This window comes from Odontesthes bonariensis, chromosome 13, assembly GCF_027942865.1.
Source record: "Odontesthes bonariensis isolate fOdoBon6 chromosome 13, fOdoBon6.hap1, whole genome shotgun sequence".
Classification (NCBI taxonomy): domain Eukaryota; kingdom Metazoa; phylum Chordata; class Actinopteri; order Atheriniformes; family Atherinopsidae; genus Odontesthes; species Odontesthes bonariensis.
This window is the reverse complement of record NC_134518.1, coordinates 34,578,917-34,603,759: the sequence shown is the minus strand read 5'-3', so window position 1 is coordinate 34,603,759 and position 24,843 is coordinate 34,578,917. Positions and strand designations below refer to the sequence as shown.

At 39.7% G+C, this 24,843-nt stretch overlaps 1 protein-coding gene across 7 annotated transcripts in view; it reads right to left on the bottom strand.

Annotated features, from left to right (window-relative positions):
• The window catches only part of shtn3 (shootin 3), a 54,313-nt gene that overhangs the window by 18,482 nt on the left and 10,988 nt on the right, over window positions 1–24,843 (bottom strand). For 6 of the 7 annotated variants that reach the window (XM_075481977.1, XM_075481978.1, XM_075481980.1 and 3 more), the window contains exons 2-4: window positions 24,470–24,530; window positions 3,359–3,453; window positions 2,077–2,248 (exon numbers count right to left, since the gene is read on the bottom strand). In XM_075481977.1, the coding sequence (XP_075338092.1) occupies window positions 2,077–2,248; window positions 3,359–3,453; window positions 24,470–24,530 (328 nt within the window). Of the gene's footprint in view, window positions 1–2,076; window positions 2,249–3,358; window positions 3,454–24,009; window positions 24,097–24,469; window positions 24,531–24,843 lie in introns of those variants that run through there. The other variant, XM_075481984.1, reaches the window with a different exon arrangement.

The following is a 24,843-nucleotide window of genomic DNA, read 5'->3' as shown; positions in this document are numbered from 1 at the left end:
ATAAATGATGTTGCTAGTATGGGATGTCATACAGCTTCATGTCAAAAGAGGCGAACTATCCCTTTAAGTGTCACCCAAAGCTAAAAAACAAAAAGCATATGCAGGTTTTGGATTTTTTATGCAGAAGGAACTTTTATCCAGTCGTCTCCAACTGGTGCTTGCTGGACATTTATTCAACACCCCTGAACACATCCTAGTTCCTGGATTTTCTTGTGTGGTGAAATTCTTCAGGTGCAAGTTGTTGCACTGCATATAACGAAGGATCCATCATTACTTTTCTAAGCACGCTACTTCGATTTTGTTTCGGAGATGTCTTCACAGTACAATGTGTTTTTGGTTGTGAGGGCAAGTTGACCCTTCTTAGCTTCCCCATCGAACCAGGAACTCAGCAGCACGGTCAGAAAAATGTTTGGATCCGTTAGCGTCACTTCATGGACGAGAACTTTGTGAACAAGACGCAGTTTGACTGGTTTCACGGGGAAATTTGAAGCTGTTCCAGCGCTCAAAGGGCACGAGTCCAAACAGTGAGCGGTGAGCATTTCAGCACACTTCCTTAACACGGGAGCATACAGAAAAATATAAATACGGCGAGGAACTGAAAGACAACACAATCCATAACACTGTACAGTTGCAGGTGATGAGACATCCTGCTGTAAACATGGTTTAGTGACAGTTTATTGTGCTGCTCACTTCGATCCCGGGGATCCAATTCTGCCTCAAACTCATACACTGGAAAAAATCTAAGTCTTACCAAGTATATTTGTCTCATTTCTAGTCAAAATATCTCATTACACTTAATATAAGACACAACTGCCTAACAAGTACCATTTCAGCCAGATATAGGGACTTGTTTGAAGACAATACATCTGGAAAATCTTGTTAAATGAAAAAGTCTTGAAAACAAATTGTTTTGAGTCGGATTTCAAATGAAACCAGCTTTTTTTTTTCATTTGAAGAGGTTTTTAAGCTAATTTCAAGATCACTTTTATCCTAAAAGTGTCAAATATCACATCTTATTTCAAGAAATCTTGACAAGCCGATTTCCACTAGTTCCATTGGCAGATTTTTTTGCTTATTTCAAGCAAAAACGTCTTGTATTTGTTGGTTTTCTCACTTATATTTGGAGGGGCATTTTTTCCAGTGTACAGCTACATCTTATGTCTCGTCATGGTTGAAAACATTGCGTGCTTCTCAAAGTTTTGCTTGTTTATGTGTTGTCGTGGCGTCCCCGCTGGGAACAGGAGTAGTGCGTGTTCGTCAGTCACCCTCATCCTGTTTGCCCGAAATTCAACAAATCAGAAGACACTTTAGCCAGGCCCTCCATGAGGAAGCTGTTTGGAGTTATGATGGATACAAAGCTAATCCAAAGGTACCCAAGGTTAATAATTGAATGACTGGAAATGATCATGTCCATTAACAAAATCTGGATGCTTTCAGGACAGTTGTAATAAGTAGTTTAGGACATGTTTCTAAGATGGGATATAAATAAAGTTGAGTTCAGTTGGGGGGGAGGTTCAGTAGGGAGAAACAGGGCCTAAGTAGGGCATTACTTTCAAGGCAGAAAGTTCACTTTTTGATGGTGCTAAGTTAACTAGATGGACAGCATGAGTTCAGGAAATAGGAAAAGTTTAGGAGATTTCAGAGTATGAAACAGATGCAGGGTAAACAGGACAGGCTCAGGACAATCTAAGAAAAGAGGACAAGGTTTAGGACAGTTTGGAGAACAAATGCGATCAGAATGAGCTCACGAGATGGGACAGCTTTTGGAGATTCTGCAGGATCGGTGAAGGACAGACAGGATGGATTCAGAATGGAGTCAGTAAGGGCAAAAAGAAGGAGCGAAAGACAAGTTCAGATGTGATAAATTCAAGGCAAGTTCAGAAGAGAGGACGTAATAAAGTAAGTTCAGGACACAGAGTATGCAGGACAAACCTGAAGGACAGGACAAGTTAAGGAGAAGAAATAGGTTCAGGATAAATTCAGGAGAGAAGGTGTGTTCAGAGGATGAGGAGAAGGGAAAAGTGAATTAAGACGAGACTGGTGAGAGTTAAATAAGAGTAATTCTCTGTGTTGTACCTTTAACCTGCTGCTGGCACTGTGTGAAGGTGTCGGGGCTGTTGTCCACACCGTCTGCAGCGTCCACGTCGGCCTCCAGCGCGATGCAGTCAGAGATGCTGGGAAGCAGCTCGTCCAAACACGGCCGTGACGACAGACTCAGATACTTCAGCTTCCTGTTCTCACAGTTCAGCTGGAGGATAACGGCAGCAACAGTCACATTTTGGTGTGAATACCACGCTCATCTCATCCTGGATTCTGTACCTTTAGTGCTTTTAATACCAAACTTTAACCTTAACCCTTCGTGCGGTCTTAACATTGTGTTTACTCGCCCTACCAAAGCCCCAAAATAAAGCAACTTAATTGAATTTTAAATCTAAAATCTATTTTGTATGATGAAACCACCTGTTGTTTATCTATTCAACTCAATTCAATACATTTTTTATCATGTATTTTTTGTTACACAATACAAAAAGACAATCACCAGTTTTTGATTACACTTTTTTTTTTTTTACCACAAACCAACTGTCAGTTGGACCAACAGTTTTCTTGTTTTCTCAGTTTTCTTTTACATAATAAAGGTTTATTATTGCTATTATATAAATGTGAAGTAATTACTTCTGAATTAATTATATTGAAAGGGGAAAAAAACAGTGAACTTTTTTTCTGGTGTTTAAATGTTTTTATAATTCACGGGTCAAAAATGACCCATAAGACAATCTTTGTACCCTAGTGGTGTACAGCCCACATGGAAACATAAACAAAAATAAAGTATGACTTTTTCTAATGATGGGGTCCCTTTAGGAAAAGTCATAAAATTTCAAGTTGGAAAAAGATAGTTTAAGGTATTTTTTCTACAGCTAAATATGGTAGTGGCTCACTTTTGACCTGCAAGACAACAGGAGGGTTAAATGGAGCATCCTTACAGTGTGGTATCAGTGCTTTTAATACCAAACTTTTACCTTAAATGGAGCATCCTTACAGTGTGGTATCAGTGCTTTTAATACCAAACTTTTACCTTAAATGGAGCATCCTTACAGTGTGGTATCAGTGCTTTAACCAAACTACATCATGCACCTGTCGTATCATTGAACACTGAACATTATAAGAGTTTAAACACGAGCGCAGTTCCTGCTGTGTTGGCAGTAACGCACAAAGATAATGTATTCAAACATCTCTGCAGAGTCATCCTGACTCAACAGTTCATCTATTGTTCTGCTCATGCCAGCTGATAATGCTGCTCTTATAGCATCGGTTATTTAATGTGTGTGTGTGTGTGTGTGTGTGTGTGAGAGAGACAGACCTTGGTGGCCAGGGCCTCTGCATTCTCCCGACATGACTTCTCAATCTCCAGCTGAGTCTGCAGAACGCTCACCTCCTCGATCACCATCTGAGACACTGACAGAGAACACACACACACACACACACTTTGTAAGTTATGTGTCCTCAGTGGACATGACGTCACCTTACGTTCATTTATCGGACACTTGATTATTTGTCTTTTTGTCATATACATGCAGAATGTTAAAAAAAGGGAAGAAAACGACTTCAAACAAAGCAGGATTTTCATCTTTTTTGTCTTTTTTAGTAGGGCTGGGCGAGTTAACTCGTTATTATACTGGTTAATTATTTAATGCCGATAAATATTTTATCGCACATTAACGCAGTTTTTTCTTTTTATATAATTTTTTGGGGCTTTTGTGCCTTTAATGCCCAAAGTTCAGAGAGAAAGGAATCAGAAAGAGGGGGAACGACATGCAGCACAGAGCCATCTGATGTGGGACTTGAACCGTAGTAGTTCCAGTCTAAAATATCACTTAAAGGCAAAACACACAACTGATAGCAGCAAGTCATTCAAGGAAACAGACAGTGGAGCGAGGCTTCTACATAAAAACTACAGAAAGATGCTGATGTTAAAAGTGTGTTTGCACAACAAATGTTATGGCACTTTCATTCATATGGCAGCACATTTAAAATAAAGCTAAATGCTAAAAGCTATACACTACTTTTGGATTCATTTTTGGATTTTGAGAACAAATGCGATTAATCGTGATTAATCAGGGAAATCATGTGATTAATTAGATTAAAAACTTTAATCGCTGCCCAGCCCTATTTTTTTTAGTAATTTTTAGTTGTGGAAAAGGTTGTGGATCTTTCATTAGTTTGTGACCCAGAGACTATTTAATGATTCGGATTTACAAGAAGATCTGTGAAAGCTGAATTTACAAATGACAACCAATCAGATCTGTTTGTGACGAGGGCCGTTCGCAGTAGTTTTCCTAAGAGAAACAATTTTAAAATTGTTGGTAAATTTGTAAAATGCCACCAAATTAACAATATTTTTCAAGAGGTGCACGGATGAAAATGCAATAAATGTAAAAAAATGCAAATGAAGAAGTCAGAGCTCGAGAAAAATCTCTTTTTGGATCATTCCCTCATTTCCGTATTTGAATGATGAGCAGGTGCCTTAAATTAAAGGAGGTTTATGTCTGACACACCAATGAATGTCGAGATAACTTGGTCCTGAGCAGATTTAAAATGCAAAACACAGAGAAGAGTCCTGCCGAGCTGAAAAAACAACTGATGTACAGCTATTCAGTGTAAAAGCTCCTTAAACAGTGGCAGCTGAAAGAAAGAGTCATCCTAAGGCTGTCAGACACTTGCAGCTCGGATGCTCCCCAGTTATTTTAAAATGACCCAGATACTTTGGGAAAAACTGACTGTTGTCAGTGTGATGAAGGAGCTTTGCCATTTAAAAATAAAAACGGACTAAATTCTGTTTCAACTCTCCGTCTTCAGCCTCCTGCTGTTTTCTTCAGCTGCATTTTCTCAGAGCATTAGTGACATTTCCAGCAGATCATCATAATAAGTGAAATCTGTCGAACACAGAAACAACAGAAGGCAGTTTTAATTCGATCAAATCTCGGTGATGCATAAAATAATTGTAAAGAATCAGTGTTTCAGTGTCACAGTCAGTCAGTTCGCAGGAAAAAGGCTCCTAACTCAAGGGATGAACCAGTGTTGTGTCCACACAGAACAGACAACTTAGCAAAGAAGCCGTTTTAAACTGGATCTTTAGGCACTTTGGTCCCAGCAGCCTGTCACAGAGACACATCATTTGTTCCCATTTCTTTAGCTGCATCTGTGAAAAACAGCTTCATAGTTTCAACTTTTTTGTACGTTTACGTTAAAACTGCTTTCAGTTACCAAAAGAGTCAAATTAATATATGAAATTCAGTTTTTAAAAAATCGTAAACCCAAAATAATGAATGTTATCACGTCTAAAAGTAGAAAAGTAGGAAAAAAACAGACAATAATAAGAATTATATGTTATTCAACATCAAGAAAAAGTAAATAAGATTAAATTTAAAGCTTAAAAAAGGAATATAAGATATAATCTAATGACTAATTATGGAACAATTCATATAAATGAAATGATTAAACTGTTTTATGCCACCAGAAATGAATAATCTAGAAGCTCTTTGTGGGTTTTAGACTGGAATTAAGATTTGTTCCCATTTCTTTAGCTGCATGTGTGAAAAACAGCAAAGATAACACAGTGTGACAGACAGAAAACAGGATTTCTGCAGCAACAAGCTGATTCCCAAAGAGCTGTTAGCTGAAAACTTGGCATATCTCAGCATGGTGTGCAGTGTGTCCTTAAAACATTTGAGGAAACCGGACAAGTGGAGGACAGAAGAAGAAGTGTCAGGCCTAAAGAACTATCTACAGCAGATGAACAGGATCTGAAAGTGATGTCCTTAAGAAAGAGGAAAAATCCAGCAAAGACCTGACACAGGAGCTGAGAGATGCATCTGGACCTTCAGCTGATCCATCTGCTGTTTACTCTGAGAGCTGAGGATTAGCACCATCTGTTTAAGTCCTCGACTCTTTGAGCTGGATTGTGTTACAGCCAGCAGTCCATGGACAAAGTTCCACGTGGCTGACGCACAGACCAGACCAAAGTGGAGATGTTTGGTCATAATGCAGTGTGCAAAGTGTCAACAGCAACTGTTAAGCACGGGGGTGGAGGGCTGATGATCTGGGACATCAACAGGACAAAGATCCCAAACACAGCAGCAGATCTACAGCAGAATGTGTGAAGAAGAGAAGAATGAAGGTGTTCAACGGTCCAGTCAGAGTCCAGACCTCAGCCTGACTGAGATGCTGTGGTGGGACCTTCAGAGAGCTGTGCAGAAACCAGAGCTGCAAACCTCAATGAGCTGAAGCAGCACTGGAGAGAAGAGTGGGAACAAGATTCCTCCTCAACCATGAGAGAGACTGAGAACGTCCCACAGGAAACCATTACTTCAGCTCACTGCTGCTTCAAAGGACGATTCCTTAAAATGATGCTCCCGTCACAGGATGAGAAGTGACACAGTCGTAGCTTTGAACTGAGCTGTTTTAATGTGCTCGGGTTGGGACATGCATCACGACAAACATCTCACATGCACACGCATGTGCACAGCAAAGTGAACCAAGGGGTGGTTCTACAAGCACTGAATCATGGGGTGGACTTCTCCAGAAGTTTGGATGGCATGATGCTGAGGTTGTATCTGTCTCATATGAAGACTAGGGCTGGGCAACGATTAAAATTAAAATCTACTTAATCACATGATGTCCCTGATTAATCATGATTAATCGCATTTGTACGCAAAATCCAAAAATGAATCCAAAAGTAGTGTATAGCTTTTAGCATTTAGTTTTATTTTAAATGTGCTGCCATATGAATGAAAGTGCCATAACATTTGTTGTGCAAACACACTTTTAACATCAGCATCTTTCTGTAGTTTTTATGTAGAAGCCTCGCTCCACTGTCTGTTTCCTTGAATGACTTGCTGCTATCAGTTGTGTGTTTTGCCTTTAAGTGATATTTTAGACTGGAACTACTACGCTGAGAAGAAAATTCAACTTGGCTGTAAATGCAGGAGTTTTTTTTTTTAAATCTTATTTTGAAATACGTGCTTTTATGTTGAAACAACTAAAACAGGAAGTAGCGCCGGTTAGCTCCGTGAGCTACACAGCTGTAACAGTGATGTCCAACTTTAAAATGAAAAAGTTCCGTACACTTCTCCATGTTTGGTGGATCCGCAACAGACTTTTACAATAATAAAACCTGCGTTAATGTGCGATAAAATATTGATCGGCGTTAAATAATTAACAAGTTAACGCGATGATAACGAGTTAACTCGCCCAGCCCTAATGAAGACGTTTTTATGTCAGATGTGAGAAGTGGAAGGGGTGGTGCTCTCTCTTTTCCACGTGACAGCACACCATGAGTAACTTTTGTGATCACCGGTTCTGTGCAGGCCAAGGCATCACAAACACCAGCTCAGCTGTTAATAACCAGCTGTTGGGCCTTCATTTTCCAGACCGGTTGTTAGGCTGCCATCAGTAAACCCTGCTGCCTGCTGAGCACACAGTCGGCTTTTAAACTGAAGAAATTAATTCTCTTTAGGCTAAAACAAAGCTGACTGCTGGGAAATGCTGCTGTTTTAAACATATCCGAAGCAGAAATATCTGGTTATAAATCTTTTGGTGGACCATTCTGATCCTGTTTGGTCTTCAGTGATTGTGGTCATAATGTTTTATAGTTCATTTACGTGAACTATGAATGATTTTGTGTACAGTTTGAGGTTATTGTGGTATTTCTGCTGACCGGAGCAGAGGATGCTCTTGGAAAGCTGATTATAATTCTCAAGAAACTTTGTGTCCTGGTTAAATGAAAGAATCGAAACAACTACTTGGTGTTTGTTGTTCTAGAAAGAAAATGTCAGACGTCAGATTACATTGCTCTGACCTATTGTTACGTTCTCATGCTGAGAAGGAAAAAAAAGAAAACAGAAATATCCCTCTGACAGACCTGCATCTGTGCCAGTGAGGCCCTGAGGTCACATGTTACTCAGGTGAGGCTTTCAGCTACACTGTAACGAAATGCTGTATTTTTACGGTGGATTTACAACAGTATCCTACTGTATTTTATAATTATTGTAAAATACTGTTGAATATTTATCCCTCACATGTAAATTAACAGTTAAATCAGTCATTTAACAGTAGATAACTGTAATTTAACAGCATAAAACAGTATTTGTAGTTCTCCTACTGCCATATACTGTATTCCAAAATACGTTTTTATACTGTTAAATAAATCACGGTAGATGCGCTGTAAAATGACTAAAACAGTTATCCTACCGTCATGTACTGTAATTAAAAAAACAGTATTTTACTGCTTGATAAATAACAGTAGTTGCACTGTAAAATAACTACAACACCTACCGTTATTCTTTGGTCATGTACTGTAATCCAAAAAACTGTAATATACTGTTAAAATAAATAACAGTAGCTGCACTGTAAAATAATTCATAATAAAATAATATATAATTATTTTGTAATAATAATTTAAAATTATAAAAATATTATAAAAATAATTATCTGTAAAATAATGGTAAAATACTGGGACGCCAGTATTTTACTGTCATTTTACAGTGCAACTACTGTTATTTATCAAACAGTATAATACTGTTTTTTGGATTACAGTACATGACGGTAGGATGACTGTGTTTTAGTAATTTTACAGCGCATCTATTATAATTTATTTAACAGTATAATAACGTATTTTGGATTTGGACATCAATTCATTACAAATACTGTTTTATGCTGTTAAATTAGAGTTATCTACTGGTATTGTTAAATGACTGATTTAACCGTTAATTTACATGTGAAGGATGAATATTCAACAGTATTTTACAATTATTGTAAAATAGAGTCGGATACTGTTGTAAATATACAGCAATTCTTTACAGTGTAGTGTACACTCTCAGACAAACATGCACCAACAGGGAAGCTTTGACAGAGCAGCATCACGCTGCAGCTGCAGCACCGCATCAGCAGCCTGCGAGCATCTTGATCTGATTTCCAACGCTCAGACAGACGACTTCATTTAAAGCTGTTAGCAAAGAAAGCTTTAGAGAAAACTGTCCTTTCTTTCGTTTCTCACAAAGCACGCAGTGCTAAAACTTCTCATTTGGAGATTCTACGGCAGCACCCACATGCTCACTTTGTGGCCTGCAGTAAAGGTGAACTACAGCTCAGCTTATAGGTCTCACAGCACAGCATCCCATATATTCTACGTGACGCGTTGCAGTTTGTGAATCACTGCGAGCAGAATGCTGAAGAAACAGAACGCAGCACATTCAACGCTGCGCTACTTTCACAAAAACCAGAAAGGTTGCTGACTCACACGTCATCTCGGCTCAGTGAGTCAACCCGCTGACATATTTGCACTCTGATGTCATTAATCTCAGTGATGGGGAGGGTTTTATTTTCCTTCCTCAGTAAGATAACAGGTCCAGAACTCTAATTGTACGAGAGATTTTGAGGGTTTTTCTATTTAGTTTCTTTCATGACTAAGAATGCAAGGCAAGGCAATTTCATTTGTAGAGCACAATTCGTACACAAGGCAATTCAAAGTGCTTTACAGCTATATGAAATCACAAGAAGGCAATAAAATCATTAAAAAAACAAAAAAAAACATTAAAAATAATCATTAATTAATTAATTTAAAAGTGAAGAGTGCAGATAAAATACTTTCTGTTGTCATATGCACAGCTAAACAGAACTTTTTTCAGCCTGGCTGCAGCTTGTGTGGTTTAAAGTAGTGGTTTCAATAGAAGAGGTAAATAATAGAAGGTTATAGCGTCCATCATAGACTATTAAGTACTTCTTATCACTTTAATGTTCGTTCAGCTGTAAAATGGGCTGTTTTTTTTCTTCTCTGTGCTTAAGAGCATGCATTCTGGCGCCTGAAGAGACAACCAAGCATGCCACTCTTAGGTCTTAAAATATCTCCCTGACGGAGCTTTTCAGATGTGCTGTGTGCTCGTCCATGTAGAGCAGAGTCATCCGGCCTTCCCGTCCTCACCTGCTCCCACAGCTCCCCATCATGCTGCATCCACTGTGCCCCAGAAGCAGGAAGTGGAAGCTTTTGCTTCTTTGCTATCTGCTTTCGCCAGCATCAGTCAGAAAGTTCACTTAACTTACAAAGAAATGAGCTAATATCAATTCAATTCTTTATTTCAGACCCAGGGGGATCCATATCACACATAAAAAACATCACATCAAACATCACAAAACATCAACAATAGTTAAAAACAGAAGAACAATAAGAAAGAAAAAAAATAAAACACAGATATTGCATAGCTCACTATCTCACATACAGGCATGTTCGCCAGTGACTCCATAAACGTGACTGCAGTCTTACAGAGCTACGTCCAGGGCTAGCCAACACAGCAATCACATCGTTATGTGACTCAGATACCCTGCACATAAATCCATACATAAATTTACGCAGCACAGCTGCGCAAGTAGGTACCCCAGCACTGACAAACATGTGACTTGCGCTGGACCTTCTTGGGATTCTCAGCAGCATCCTCATGCTGTCATTGTAAGCCACCATAAGTTTCCTAAGGCTGCCTTGTTTGTAGTGGCACCACAAGTGTGCAGTACGCTTTGAAGAGTGAGATCTTGACTGTCACAGAGCACATACTAAATTTACGGCACAGCATGTTTGCTTGCACATACAATTTCTGCCGTTGCCTATAGATATCTCTATCATCTGACAGGTCATTAGCAATAATGTGGCCAAGATATTTGATATCACTGCACTCAGTGAGTGCAGTGCCAGCCAGATAGAAGGCAGGGAACGGTGATCGTTTATCTTCTCTGCTTCTTATGATCATGATCTTACTCTTACCCGCATTATATTTTATGTCACACTCCTCTCCATACTGTGAGCATATTCTTAGTAACTGTTGCAAACCAGCAGTACATGGACTAAGGATGACCAAGTCATCTGCATACATTATGTGATTGACTATTATGTCACCAACCCTACAGCCAGTTCCACACATATTTAGAGACAATGACAAATCATTCATATACATATTAAAAAGAAAAGGAGATAAAATTCCGCCCTGTCGAACACCATTGGTGACAAGGAAGAGAGCAGAGGTCACATTACCCCATTTCACCCTCATTGTCTGATGTGAGTACCAATAAACCAGGATTCTAATTAAAAAACCAGGGACCCCACTGTTGGACAGTTTTAAAAATAATTTCTCATGACTGATGCGATCAAAAGCCTTAGAGGCATCTATGAAACACGTGAATATTGTCGTATTTTGTGTATTATATCTATGTAAAATTTCCTTTAAGGCATAGATGCACAAATCAGTACCAAGCTTTTGTTTAAAACCAAATTGGTTGTCTGTAATAGAAACATACCTTTGTAATCTACACAATAGCACAGTTTCCAGTACTTTAGACATTACCCTGGCCAGGGCTATTGGCCTATAATTATCTGAGCTGTTTAGCTTTCCCACTTTATCTTTAATTACTGGCACTAGCACAACAGAAAGCATGGAATCAGGTAAGACGCCATGAACTAGAAGACCTGTGCAGCACATAGCCACCAGAGGACATAATTTCTTACTGGCAAATTTAATATGTTCAGCTGTAATATTGTCCAGACCACAGGCCTTATTGTCTTTCAGCTTGATCATTGCTTCATTGACTTCATCAGGAGTTACAATAACATCATTACTAAACTCTACAGTATCCATAGTAAATAAGTCACTCTTTACACAGTTTAGCAGCTCAGAGTATTTTTTACACCACAACTGTGAGATCTCTTCAGGTCCACTCACACCATCTATATTAGAGGGGAGGGAGGTCTTGCAGTTATTAACAGTTTTTATTTCTTTCCGGAAGTCTTTAACATTATTATTTTGCAGCTTTCTTGCCAGTGAATCAGCCCTCATAGTATTTTCATTCCTTTTAATGTAACGAAGTGCACACTTAAACCGGGCATTAGTGCATTTTTTATCTTCAAACAAGGAGCCATGTTTACTCTTCCCATCCTCAGCCCACTTTTTAAAGGCATTTCGGGCCTCAGCATGCAGTGCTTCAACATGGTCATGCCACCCTGGTTTAACATTTGATACTTTTGGTCTGTGTCTATACAGAGGCTTGCTTGACATATCAAGGGACCCCACAATAGCTTCAAACATTGAACACAATTCCTTACAATGTTGTACATTATTACAGTTCATATTCTGACATAATAGAACATCTTTAGGGATTTTGATATTGCCCAGCAAAGCGTCAGACTGACTGATATACATATCAATGTCAGCCCTAGACAATTTTGACCATTCTATTTTACCAACATCAGTGTTGTTATCCACAGGCAGCAACACAGGCAGACTGCCTGTGTTCAACACTATAAGAAAGGGTATGTGATCTGCAGTGGCCATATCATAATCTATTTTTATATCATTGATGGAGTGGTGAGCATCCACAGTAGAAAGGCAGTGGTCTAACCAGGAAGTGGAATGCCAGGCCTCACTTATATATGTATAGCTATTTTTTGGTAAAAGTATTTTACTAGATAAAATCAACCCACTGTCAGAACAAAACTGGTTTAGATGATTACCAAACAAGGAATTGACATCAGTTACATCAGCATTCAAGTCCCCAACAACATAAATAATAATGATCCACCGGGACTTTATCCTAATGTTTCATATCTTGATGAAGAAAACTGACTCTTTGTTGGCGTTTTGAAAACATTGAAACAACAGTCAGAGCCAAAAGGCAACAGTGGGGATTGAATTGACAAGCTTCTAATTAAAAATTGACCACTCTGTCTCCTGAGCTACATCCACCCTGACCGTGAATGAGTGGTTTATTAACGGCTGCCTGAAAAAGCGATCAGTACCAAATGGTTTACTAGCAGAGGAGGGAAATGGGAGGATCAGTTTGGTTGGTGGCAGTTTGAGCTTGGGTTAGTGTGACACTCAGTGGGGTCACATGGAAAGGAAAGGAAAGGAATGAAAGGATCGGATTATTGGCTAAATTTGTCATGTCTGTGGGTTTTTTCCCACGTTTTTAGTTTCTGTTTAAGTTCTTAGTTTTATCATGTCTTAGTTTTGTTAAGTTTTAGGTTCAGGTCTCGTATTTAGTATTCCAAGCCAAAGTCATGTTTTGTTTTTGTCACAGTTTAGTTTTTGGTATCCGGCTCAGCCGCGCTTTTTGTTAAATAAATCAAATTTTGTTTTTTGAAAGAATCTGCATCCTTCCTCGCACCCACCCTACCTGACAAAATTACAATAAGAATGAGTTGAGCAAGGGTAATTCTCCTTGGATATATGGCGGTGAATGAATCGGATCAGAGGCACAAAGCGTGTCATACCCCTGTACGATAGGCGGCGCTACCTTCGTCAACGCCAAAACGAGGCTGGAACTCGGCTCACAGGACGCAGCAGGGGGTAAGAAGATGTTCATAAATGATGTTGCTAGTATGGGATGTCATACACCTTCATGTCAAAAGAGGCGAACTATCCCTTTAATCGGATCGCGAGTAATCCGATCCGATTCTTAGTCAGATTAAGGTGTCTACAGGCACTTAATAACTCATTCTTATTGTAATTTAGCCAATAATCCGATCCTTTCAGTGCCATGTGACCCGCTGACAGACATCTCATTAGGACCTGTTGTCATCTTATGGAAAAAAGGGCAGAATATGTGTTTGGAATCAGTATGTTAGTGATTCATTATTAAAAAAAAGATGTCATAACTGATAGTTAAGCTAAAGAGTACAGGTGAAGCGGGACCTTAACTCCACACCTCCAGCCTCCATCACCACACAGACTCTGGGTGACATGACCCGGAAGAGGTGGCTTTTCTTTTTTTTTAGCTCTGAATAAACAGACCAGATGCCACAATTTCAGCAGATATCTGAGACTGTGGGTTTGTGTGAGGAGGCAGCAGTGAGAAAAATGCGGATGATACGAAACAAGAAGAGGCTTCTTGGTTCTATTTTTAATCCTCATTCAACGTTTAATGCTTGCCGATGTTCCTCGGTGGTGTAGACTCATTTAAACCCTAAGTGATCTCCTCTTTAGTCGCTGCAAACTTCTTCCCACACGCCACGGCAGATCGGCCTCTGCTCGGCTGCACCGCTGCTCAGCGGCGGCTCTGTGGGTCAGATGCAACACGGGAGGCGGCCGCGGTGGAAAGCAGGTCATCCTCTGCTATTTATGGCTCTGTTTTCATTATTCGGCTCGTTTTACTACAGGAGACAACAGCTGGTCAATCACAAGGGAACACTCAGTCCTCTATTAGATAACAATTTGCAAGTGAAATACCACCTTTGTTCCACCATTTAATCAGAAATCCTGCATTCAAATATACTTGAGATACTTGAAATGAGAAAGTCTGCATCTGTATCTTCCATTGTATCAAATAATTTAATGAAAATGTATTCTGAATAAATTATGTCACTATTAAAACAACAAGCATGAACAAACAATAAACCTGAATCCCAACAATCTGTCAGGCTGCTTTTGTTTCACACCCGCTGACTAAAGCCTCTTTAGTGGCGAAGCCTGTCATTAACAGCAGATTTGTTGGATTAGTCAACGGTTTACACACTTATCCTCGAGTAACTCTGCAGAGTGTTGGGTTAAAGAGATGGACGGGGGATTAAAACAAGTGAGCTGACAGCTCATCTAAGGCTGATGTTTTGGATGTAAAATAAGAAAAAGGTGAGCGACTCTGTGGACAGAAAGTGTCGGTGAAAAGTAGGGCTGGGCAACGATTAAAATTTTTAATCTAATTAATCACATGATTTCCCTGATTAATCACGATTAATCGCATTTGTACGCAAAATCCAAAAATGAATCCAAAAGTAGTGTATAGCTTTTAGCATTTAGCTTTATTTTAAATGTGCTGCCATTTGAATGAAAGTGCCATAACATTTGTTGTGCAAACACACTTTTAACATCAGCATCTTTCTGTAGTTTTTATGTAGAAGCCTCGCTCCACTGTCTGTTTCCTTGAATGCACTGGAAAAAAAAGCCCCTCCAAAAATAAGTAAGAAAAACAACAAATAAAAGACGTTTTTGCTTGAAATAAGCAAAAAAATCGGCCAATGGAACTAGTGAAAATCAGCTTGTCAAGATTTCTTGAAATAAGATGTGATATTTAGGACTTTTGAGTTAAAAGTGATCTTGGAATTAGCTTAAAAACCTCTTCAAATGTAAAAAAAAAAAGCTTGTTTCATATGATATGTGTTCAAGACTTTTTCATTTAACAAGATATTCCAGATGTATTGTCTTCAAACAAGTCCCTATATCTGGCTGAAATAGTACTTGTTAGGCAGTTGTGTCTTATATTAAGTGTAATGAGATATTTTGACTAGAAATGAGACAAATATACTTGGTAAGACTTTGATTTTTTTCCAGTGTGACTTGCTGCTATCAGTTGTGTGTTTTGCCTTTAAGTGATATTTTAGACTGGAACTACTACGCTGAGAAGACAATTCAACTTGGCAGAGTTTACAGATGACTTTGGTTCTGTCGACTCCGCCGCCTGGAAGAACTTTAAAATGAAAATGGCCGAGTAAAAGTTCCGTACCCTTCTCCATGTTTGGTGGATCCGCCGATTACTTTCTTTTCCTGTTCCACAGCAGACAGCAACAGACTTTTACAAAATAAAAGCCTGTGAGCAACAGACTTTTACAAAATAAAAGCCTGTGAGCAACAGACTTTTACAATAATAAAACCTGCGTTAATGAGCGATAAAATATTTAAATAATTAACTAGTTAACGCGATAATAACGAGTTAACTCGCCCAGCCCTAGCAAAAAGATAAATAAACGAGTAGTGACGGCAGTGGTCTTTAAGCTGCAACACCAAGCTGAGCGATGAACAGCAGGACAAGAGAACACCTGAGCAGGAACAGAAACCTTTTAAACTTTAACTTCATTAGGATACATTCACAAAGCAGAAGATTATTTATAACAGGTCCTGCAGCTTTTTCTGATGACGGGACCCTCTGTTAAAGTTGGTTTGATGAGATGAATTACTTCAGTTTATATTCTTCTGTTTTCATGATTGTGTTTTCAAATAAAAAAAGCTTGACGAGGCCTTTTCCCTGCACCGCTGTCCTTGTTCTGGTGTCCATCCACAGGAGCAGAAACACCACAGCTCTGAGGATGTTGGGAGTAAAACTTCCAACTCTTTCTGTGGGAGATCATCCTTCAAACTCGTAAAAGTTTTATTTACTTTACAGGGTAAAGAAGCAAGTGAGAAATCGTCACTTTAATTATTAATGAAAGAGTTTCAGCTCTAACGTTACGGACCGCCCGAGTATAAAACAACAAACTAAACTTAGCACAGAAAACAAGGTTGATTTGTTGATTATTTCTTTGTTCTACCAATGCTTCTTGGCAAAAAAACATTGGAAAGCCTGTTTATTTCCCTTTTAAATGGCGCCACATTTGTAAGGCAAATTAATTTGTGGGATGAGCAGCAGAGTTGAGTGTGTGGGCTGTGCCCATGAAAAATCTTTGCTGCCAAACAGCATATTGTGCTATTGACCCTTGTTTGGTGTTGTTTATTGGACTGGATGATTGAAACGAGACACATTGGCAAATTAACAATCTATTAATTTCAGAAACAGCATGTGGAAGAACCAGACGCGGCGCACAGCAGCCTGGCACCTCGTCCTCATGCTGGTAACAGCTTGGTCACACACTGCTGTGGGATGGCGTCCCATTCTTCAACCTGTTCCTCAACATTTGTGGCTGTGTTGGTCTCTCTGGCACGAACTGCACGCCCAAGCTGATCCCATAAGTGTTCGAAAGGGTTTATGTCAGGATTGCAGGCAGACCATTCTGGCCTCTGCACTCCCAAAATCTGGAGGCAGTCTCTAATAAACCCCCCTCTGTGGGGGCGAGTGTTGTTTTCTTGGAGGATAGAGTTCTATCCTCATAGAGATGTGGGATTGCCATCGGTTGCAGAGTCTCATCTCGATATCTCTCTGCATTGAGATAGTCTCTAACGATTTCAAGCCTTGGTGAAGCAATCAGCATAGCGTTCTTTGCGTCATCTCCACAATTAGACCCAACGATCCAACTGAATCTGGCCTGGTTGTCAGCACCTGTGGTACCAGAAACTCAAAACAGGAGTCATTGGCAGAAAAAGCTGTTTTGGCATTGGTAGAAGAAGATTTGGCAAGTTTTTCATGGGTGTGACCCACATACTCAACCCTGCTGCTCATCTCCTAAATGTTTTTTCCTTACAAATGTGGCACCATTTAAAAGGGAAATAAACAGGCTTTCCAACGGTATAAGATTTATTGCCAAGAAGCATTGTTACAGCAAAGAAATAACTGACCAAAAACAAATTTCCTTACTTTCTGTGCTAAGTTTATATGAGAATCTCAAGTTCGACTTTTGACTGTTGCTTTTTTGGAGCCAATGACCATATTTGGACAAGAAGGAGGAGTTAAGAGTGTAGAATTACTTTCAAAACAACCACACTGATCAGAAGAGTCCATATTACTTATGACTTGTAGGAAATATTGACTGTATTAGTCAGCATCTAATGAGAAAGGTCACAGCCGGCTGGAGATGTTTTGGATCCAGCACCTAGTGGTCATCGGTGGTATTGGATTTAAAGGTTTCAGACAGGGTGGCTCCAGCCATTGTGTAAATAAAGTATATGTCTACACAGATAACACCACATCCAGAGGAGCGCATAGTATAAATGATTTGATAATATTACACTGTCCCGGTCCCATGTCATCAGCTCGTTGGTGCTTTGTGCGCTCTCAGCGTGTAATTATAGTATCTTCAGCAGCATGTGAATTTCGGGGAAAGTGCAGCCACAGGCTTTCATCAGACTACAGTGGACTGAATAACTGAGCTGTGAAATAAAGCAGTGCTGCAGGGGATCACTGTGAAGCTGAGCAGCTCCACAGTTCACCTCCAGTTGCAGCACCGATAAAAGACACGAAGACTTCACGGAGAACGGATCATTTTAAAGCTTTCTGTAAACCCACATTTTAATGAATTCACTTGTTTTTGTCCACTTTCTTATTATGGATGCATGTAAATAACTCACCTTAATTTATTTTTCTCCCTTGAGATTTCGGATGCTGTTTCTACTCTGCTTTTTCGACACCAACTCGTTTAGCTGCCGTTAAAACCGACTTAATTACAGACTGTGAGACGTCAGCTCCTCCTGCTTCCTGCAGGCTGACAGGCTCAGAGTCGTTCAGCCAAAGCTGAGGTGGCACAAGGCAGCTTCCACAGAACAACCACAGAGTTTAAACACTGCTAATTTTAGTTTGCACATACAAAAACTTCAGCTCAAAGTAAAGACACACATTGAGCTTCCATCCGTTATCCTCACTGGAAAAAAAGCCCCTCCAAAAATAAGTAAAAAAACAACAAATAAAAGACGTTTTTGCTTGAAATAAGCAAATAAATCTGCCAATGGAACTAGTGAAAATCGGCTTGTCAAGATTTCTTGAAATAAAATGTGATATTTAGGACTTTTGAGTTAAAAGTGATCTTGAAATTAGCTTAAAAACCTCTTATAAAAAAAAAAAAAGCTTGTTTCATGTGAAATGTGACTCAAAACAAGATATTCAAGATGTATTGTATTAAAACAAGTCCCTATATCTTGCTGAAATGGTACTTGTTAGGCAGTTGTGTCTTATATCAAGTGTAGTGAGATACTCAATGAGACAAATATACTTGGTAAGATTTAGATTTAGATTTAGAGGTCGGGTCGTGGATGTAACAGATCCAGGAAGGACACCCAGACGTCCCTCTCCCCAGCTCTTCCTGAGGTGTTCCCAGCTGGATAAAAAAGCCTTTACTCTGCCTGATCAGGATGACTTTAAGGCACAGGACGATCTAGTTCTCCAAATATGTTTTTTTCAACCAAACTCCAATAATTACTCTGTGAGTAATGAGTGACTAAAAAAATGATTCATTATTTTCAATTGCATTAACCCTAGGGCTGACCCCAGACAGCGGACTAGCTCAGATTCACAGGAGGAGGCGGCGCTGTCGGGCCTGCACGGGCTTCCTGTTAATAAACGGATATAATCATCACGTCGAGCTGAAAACCCAAAGGACGGGATCACTTTAAGAGGGGACAGGACGACCCCAACGAGCTGAAACAATACGGTTATGATAGGACAGCAGCAGCTGTACCAAACTGTGAGTGAACCTGAGTTATTTTTCATTTATTTCACTGTACAGAGATAGGGACTCAAGTCACTGTGACTTAGACTCGAGTCGCTGTTTTGATGACTTGTGACTTGACAAAAAATAAAAGACTTGGAAGCAAAAGACTCGGCACTTAACTTGACTTGAGACACAATGACTTGAATGACTTGAGTGTTATTCAGTTCATCTTTTCAGTTTGAATTTAAATTAATAAATTAATCTAAAAAATAACATGGATTACCCTGTAGGAGCGCAGGCTGAGAATGTGACATGATTGGATCCCTACCCTGTCAGTCAGCCATGCCCTCTCTACATACCTTAGTGTTTATTGGAGAGAATAAACTCATATCAGATATGCATCAACATGTCAGCGGGACCGAGAGTCGTTGTCTCCGGCTTTCGTAATCACCATTTTGACGGCAAAAGACGAACAGCACAGTGCAAGACATGCGGCATCAACATCTCAGACAGCCAGACGACAACTTCCAACTTTGTTGGTCATTTGAAGATCCATTCTGACCAGTAAGTGCTTGTCAAATTAGCAAATATTATCCTGTTAGCCTAGTCGGTAGTTAGCTAACGTTAGCTTGATATGATACGGGGTGAACAGGTTGGACACATTGGCCAATGATGTTTACTGACAGTTACTTATATCTTTGTGTTTTCACTTTATTAAGATCAGATTCTGCAGGTAAAACTGCAATAATAAGGTGACTTGACTTTGACTTGCCCAAGAAAAAATGACTTGGGACTTGAAAGCTAAGACTTGAGACTTGCACGTGTGTGACTTGGTCCCCTCTCTAGTATTTAACCTACTTTTAGTGTTCAAACTCTCGTCTGCACTCTTCTTCTTCCTGTGCTATTTTCCCGTTTAATAAGTTCGCTTTTCATTTGTTCACAATTTCCAGTTCTTTCATTCATGTTTTTTTTTAAGACAAATAAACTTTCTTAATTTAATTAGTTTAATTATGTTCGTGGGTTGGAGCTACATGCACATAAGCTGAGTGATGTTACAGGCTGCTGAAAACAAAAAAAAACACAAACTTTTTCAATCTTTGTACAATCCTCCTCCAGGTTAAATTGGTTGGGCTCATCTTAATAAATACATTCATTTACTGATGTTGCAGAACTTCTACTGATCATTAAAATGACACTTGTATAATAAAGGTGCAACATATATTCACCTTTTTGGCTGTAAATTGCGTTAGCTAAGTTGCAAAGTTATTGTCGTCTTACTTTTTATTCCAGCTGATTGTTTCCAGAGCCTGAACCAAACTGGGAAAAAAGGACATTTAATTACGCTGCTTCCTTTAAATGGAATCAACTTCAAAATCGTTTAAAAACAAAGAGGTTGGTTTCCCCGAATGAATGAATGAATTATGGTTTGATTGATTCTTTTGATTGATTTGTGATTTTAAGACTTTAAACATGAACTCGGGTTGTGTTTTCTCTGTTTTACAGCCACTAAATATTTACTGAACCTGCTCAGTTTTGGCCTTTGAGATTCAAACGACCCTGAAATCAAGTGCCTGCCTGCCTGCCTGCCCGGCCTAACTCATTAAAGCCATGAAATATGTCCGTCAGATAAGGAGTAGCAGGTCGAAAGGCTTTTTAACGGAGCGCAGTTGGGCAGGAGTGATTTAACCCGTCCTTCCCCCATCTTCTGCTCCTGCATAATTCATGTCAGGAGGTTTTAATAATTCATGGGAATAACATGACAGAGCGGCCGCTGTTCTCTCTGGGGGGAGGGCGGTGAATGAATAAATGAGTGAATGAGAGACTGAGCGCAGGAAGTGACGAGACTCGCGATGAAAAAGAGGATCGGCCTTTCTGCGGACCACACGGAGGATCTTATCTCCAGTTTTGCAGCTGCTGAGTCTGAGTCAGATTTGAATTGTTTCTCAGCAAAGTATCTGTAGTCTGCCATCTCAGTCAGAAGTTAAAGGGTTTATATCCAACTTCCAGGTTGTTCCACACTGGAAAAAAAGCCCCTCCAAAAATAAGTTAAAAAAACAACAAATACGAGACGTTTTTGCTTGAAATAAGCAAAAAATCTGCCAATGGAACTAGTGAAAATCGACTTGTCAAGATTTCTTGAAATAAGGTGTGATATTTAGGACTTTTGAGTTAAATGTGATCTTGAAATAAGCTTAAAAACCTCTTCAAATGTCAAAAAAAGCTTGTTTCATGTGATATGTGACTCAAAACAATTTGTTTTCAAGACTTTTTCATTTAACAAGATATTCCAGATGTATTGTTTTCAAACAAGTCCCTATATCTGGCTGAAATGGTACTTGTTAGGCAGTTGTGTCTTATATTAAGTGTAATGAGATATTTTGACTAGAAATGAGACAAATATACTTGGTAAGACTTTGATTTTTTCCTGTGCATTACGTTGTAAATAAAAATACAATCAAAAGAAATAATTAGTGTCCTGGATCCTGACTATTTGAGGCCAAAAAAACAAGAAAAAGGAAGTTCCTGGCTGGGGTAAAAGTCTTAGCTGTGGAAAGTATCAGAATTCATCCTCTGGGGACGGAGAACAACTGTATCAAATGTCACTCCAATCCATCCAACATCAAGGAGGTTATCTCACTAAAAGCCTTCAAATATCGTCTTTGTGGCGGCACAGAAAGTCTGAAGATCAACAAAATCAATAGAATTTGCCTAACCCTCCTCAGAGGATCGAGAATGAAACGCTGATGATCCGTCTAACTGATATCGAGACATTTCAGTCTTCTCTGACCAACACCTCGATTTCCAGAGCCACGCCATCCACTTGGTCACAATACATGAATATAACTGGTTAAACAGATAATAATAGTTAGTAAAACAACCAACAACATTGCAAAAAATACTTTAAATATCTTATGTGACACTTTCAACTGGTGATTCAACAGAATGGCCACTCCACTGTCATTGTGGCGTAGCTGGACCAACAACCGCCTTGTGCGACACGTAGCAGCATCTCATGACTGAAAGCACTGTTTGATTATTAAACAGAAGGAAATTAAACTGGCAGCAACTTCTAAGTAATCATTTCTACTAGGGCTGGGCGAGTTAACTCGTTATTATCGCGTTAACTGGTTAGTTATTTAACGCCGATAAATATTTTATCGCACATTAACGCAGTTATTTTTTTATATATAATTTTTTGGGGCTTTTGTGCCTTTAATGCCCAAAGTTCAGAGAGACAGGAAGCAGGGGGCCGAGAGAGGGGGAACAACATGCAGCACAAGGGTCCGATGCGGGACTCGAACCGGGGCCAGCTGCAGTGAGGACTATAGCCTCTGTACATGGGGCGCCTGCTCAACCTACTACGCCACGGACCACCCCTGTTTTATTATTTATTTCATTATTGTAAAAGTCTGTTGCTCACAGGCTTTTATTTTGTAAAAGTCTGTTGCTCACAGGCTTTTATTTTGTAAAGTCTGTTGCTCACAGGCTTTTATTTTGTAAAAGTCTGCTGCTGTCTGCTGCGGAACAGGAAAAGAAAGTAATCGGCGGATCCACCAAACATGGAGAAGGGTACGGAACTTTTACTCGGCCATTTTCATGTTAAAGTTCTTCCAGACGGCGGAGTCGACAGAACCAAAGTCATCTGTAAACTCTGCCAAGTTGAATTGTCTTCTCAGCGTAGTAGTTCCAGTCTAAAATATCACTTAAAGGCAAAACACACAACTGATAGCAGCAAGTCATTCAAGGAAACAGACAGTGGAGCGAGGCTTCTACATAAAAACTACAGAAAGATGCTGATGTTAAAAGTGTGTTTGCACAACAAATGTTATGGCACTTTCATTCATATGGCAGCACATTTAAAATAAAACAATGCTAAAAGCTATACACTATTTTTGGATTCATTTTTGGATTTAGCGTACAAATGCGATTAATCTAATTAATCAAAAACAAAAAAATAAAAAAACTCCTAAACCTAACCAAGTAATCATCAGACGGCTTCAAAAAGTCTCTTTTACTTTCTCCTCGCGTTGTTTCTGTTGTTCTGGCAGATCATTTCAACACATTTTCTGCCACAAATTTCCCAGATTTCTGCGTATCGTGGCCTTTTTCAAACAGCATGTTCACGACGGAACAGATGTGCCTTCAGTGTGCATCACCGTCCTGTTTCTAAGCTGCATCTGTTTTCTTTGTATGGATTACAAAAGGGGAACAAGCGGCACCTTAAAGTGGGAGGTCCTTTCTGCCCCGATATGTGGTTACCAGGTGTGACACCTGTTTGTGTGTCAGACAAAGAGAAAACAAGGGAACTTAATATTTCCATTTGGAATAATTGTCTCATAGTAGTTCTCTGATGTAGTAATACGACCCGGTTTTGGGAAAGATTATTCAACGAAAGCAATTTGATCTAAGAGTAATCAAAACAAATAAGAGAAATTAATCAAATCTAACTTGATTATGGAAGAGTTGTTGTATTGGTAGAGGTTTTAAAACACATTTTAAAAAGAAGGAGGTCGAGCTCCAAATGGAGACCGCCTGGTTTCTGGTTACTTTTTGAACAATGACGGCCCCCTCAGCCACAGGCAGGTGACCGAACCGCCACACAAAGCTTTCACAGCAGAGCAAAAGGTAATAAAAATAAAGATAATTTCTCCAGAAAGCAAATAGTTTACATGCTCTTGTAATATTCATATTGAGTTGTTGGAATTGCTAAAGTTACCTGAAGAAAAAAATGATGAGCAAACTTGTCTGCAGAGAAACAGGCTGAATGCTTGGAATAAGGTTGTTAGTTTCAGAGTTATTAATGAGCTATTATCTATCAGTCTTCTTGTTTATCCCGCAGCTCTACGCGTCTTTAATCTCTTTAACCTGTTAACCTGCTGATAGCTGAGAACACCTGTTCACTGTCCTACCTGTGTGAATGGTCATGGTGGACGGAGCCGCCGTGCAGTTGGCCTCGTTTCAGCTCAGCGTTGTGAGGAAGCAGACGTCAAACTCCCCCAAACACACTAAACACTCTGCAGCCCGTTAGCTAACTAACCTGGCAGTTGTCATAGAAACCCTGCCCTCCCCCGCCTCTCTCTAACACACCTGTTCAGAGGACCAGGTGTCAGTGATGTCACCAAACAGAGGCGAGGAGGAAAGGTGCAAAGTGTGAGGTGGTGGGAGGAAATAAAGGTGTCGGCTGTCAGGCTGTGGGCGGGATGCTGCGTCAGCACATGGAAATGGAAGGAAACTGGTGGTTCTCACAGTTTACTGGTAAGTTTTGACAAGTTTTTTGTGTTTGTTTTTCCAAAGTTTCTGCTCCACCTTTAATGGATCGCACTGAGTCTGAGACTGATGGGGGAGTAAGGAGAAGGAAGCGGGACTCACCTCTCTTGATGTGCTTGAGCTGCCTCTGGGCTTCGTCCCGCTCCTCCGTCAGTCTGTTGCACTGCGGGAGCAGACGGCAGGTCAAACCATTAGATCCAGTTCCACAACAGACCGAGCACACAGGTCACTGATACCGGCAGATACAGTGACGCTCACACACCGAGCAGCAAAAACTCTGCCAGCTTACCCCCAAAGTCCACCTTAAAAAGGGAACTTTATCAACAACATATAGCATCCAAATATTTGGAGAAATCTGAAAGTAAAGGCAAGGCGTCTTTATTTATATAGCGCATTTCATACCACAGGCAACTCAATGTGCTTTACAAATTTAAAGAGAATAAAAAAATAGAATAGAAAAATTAAAACACAGTTAA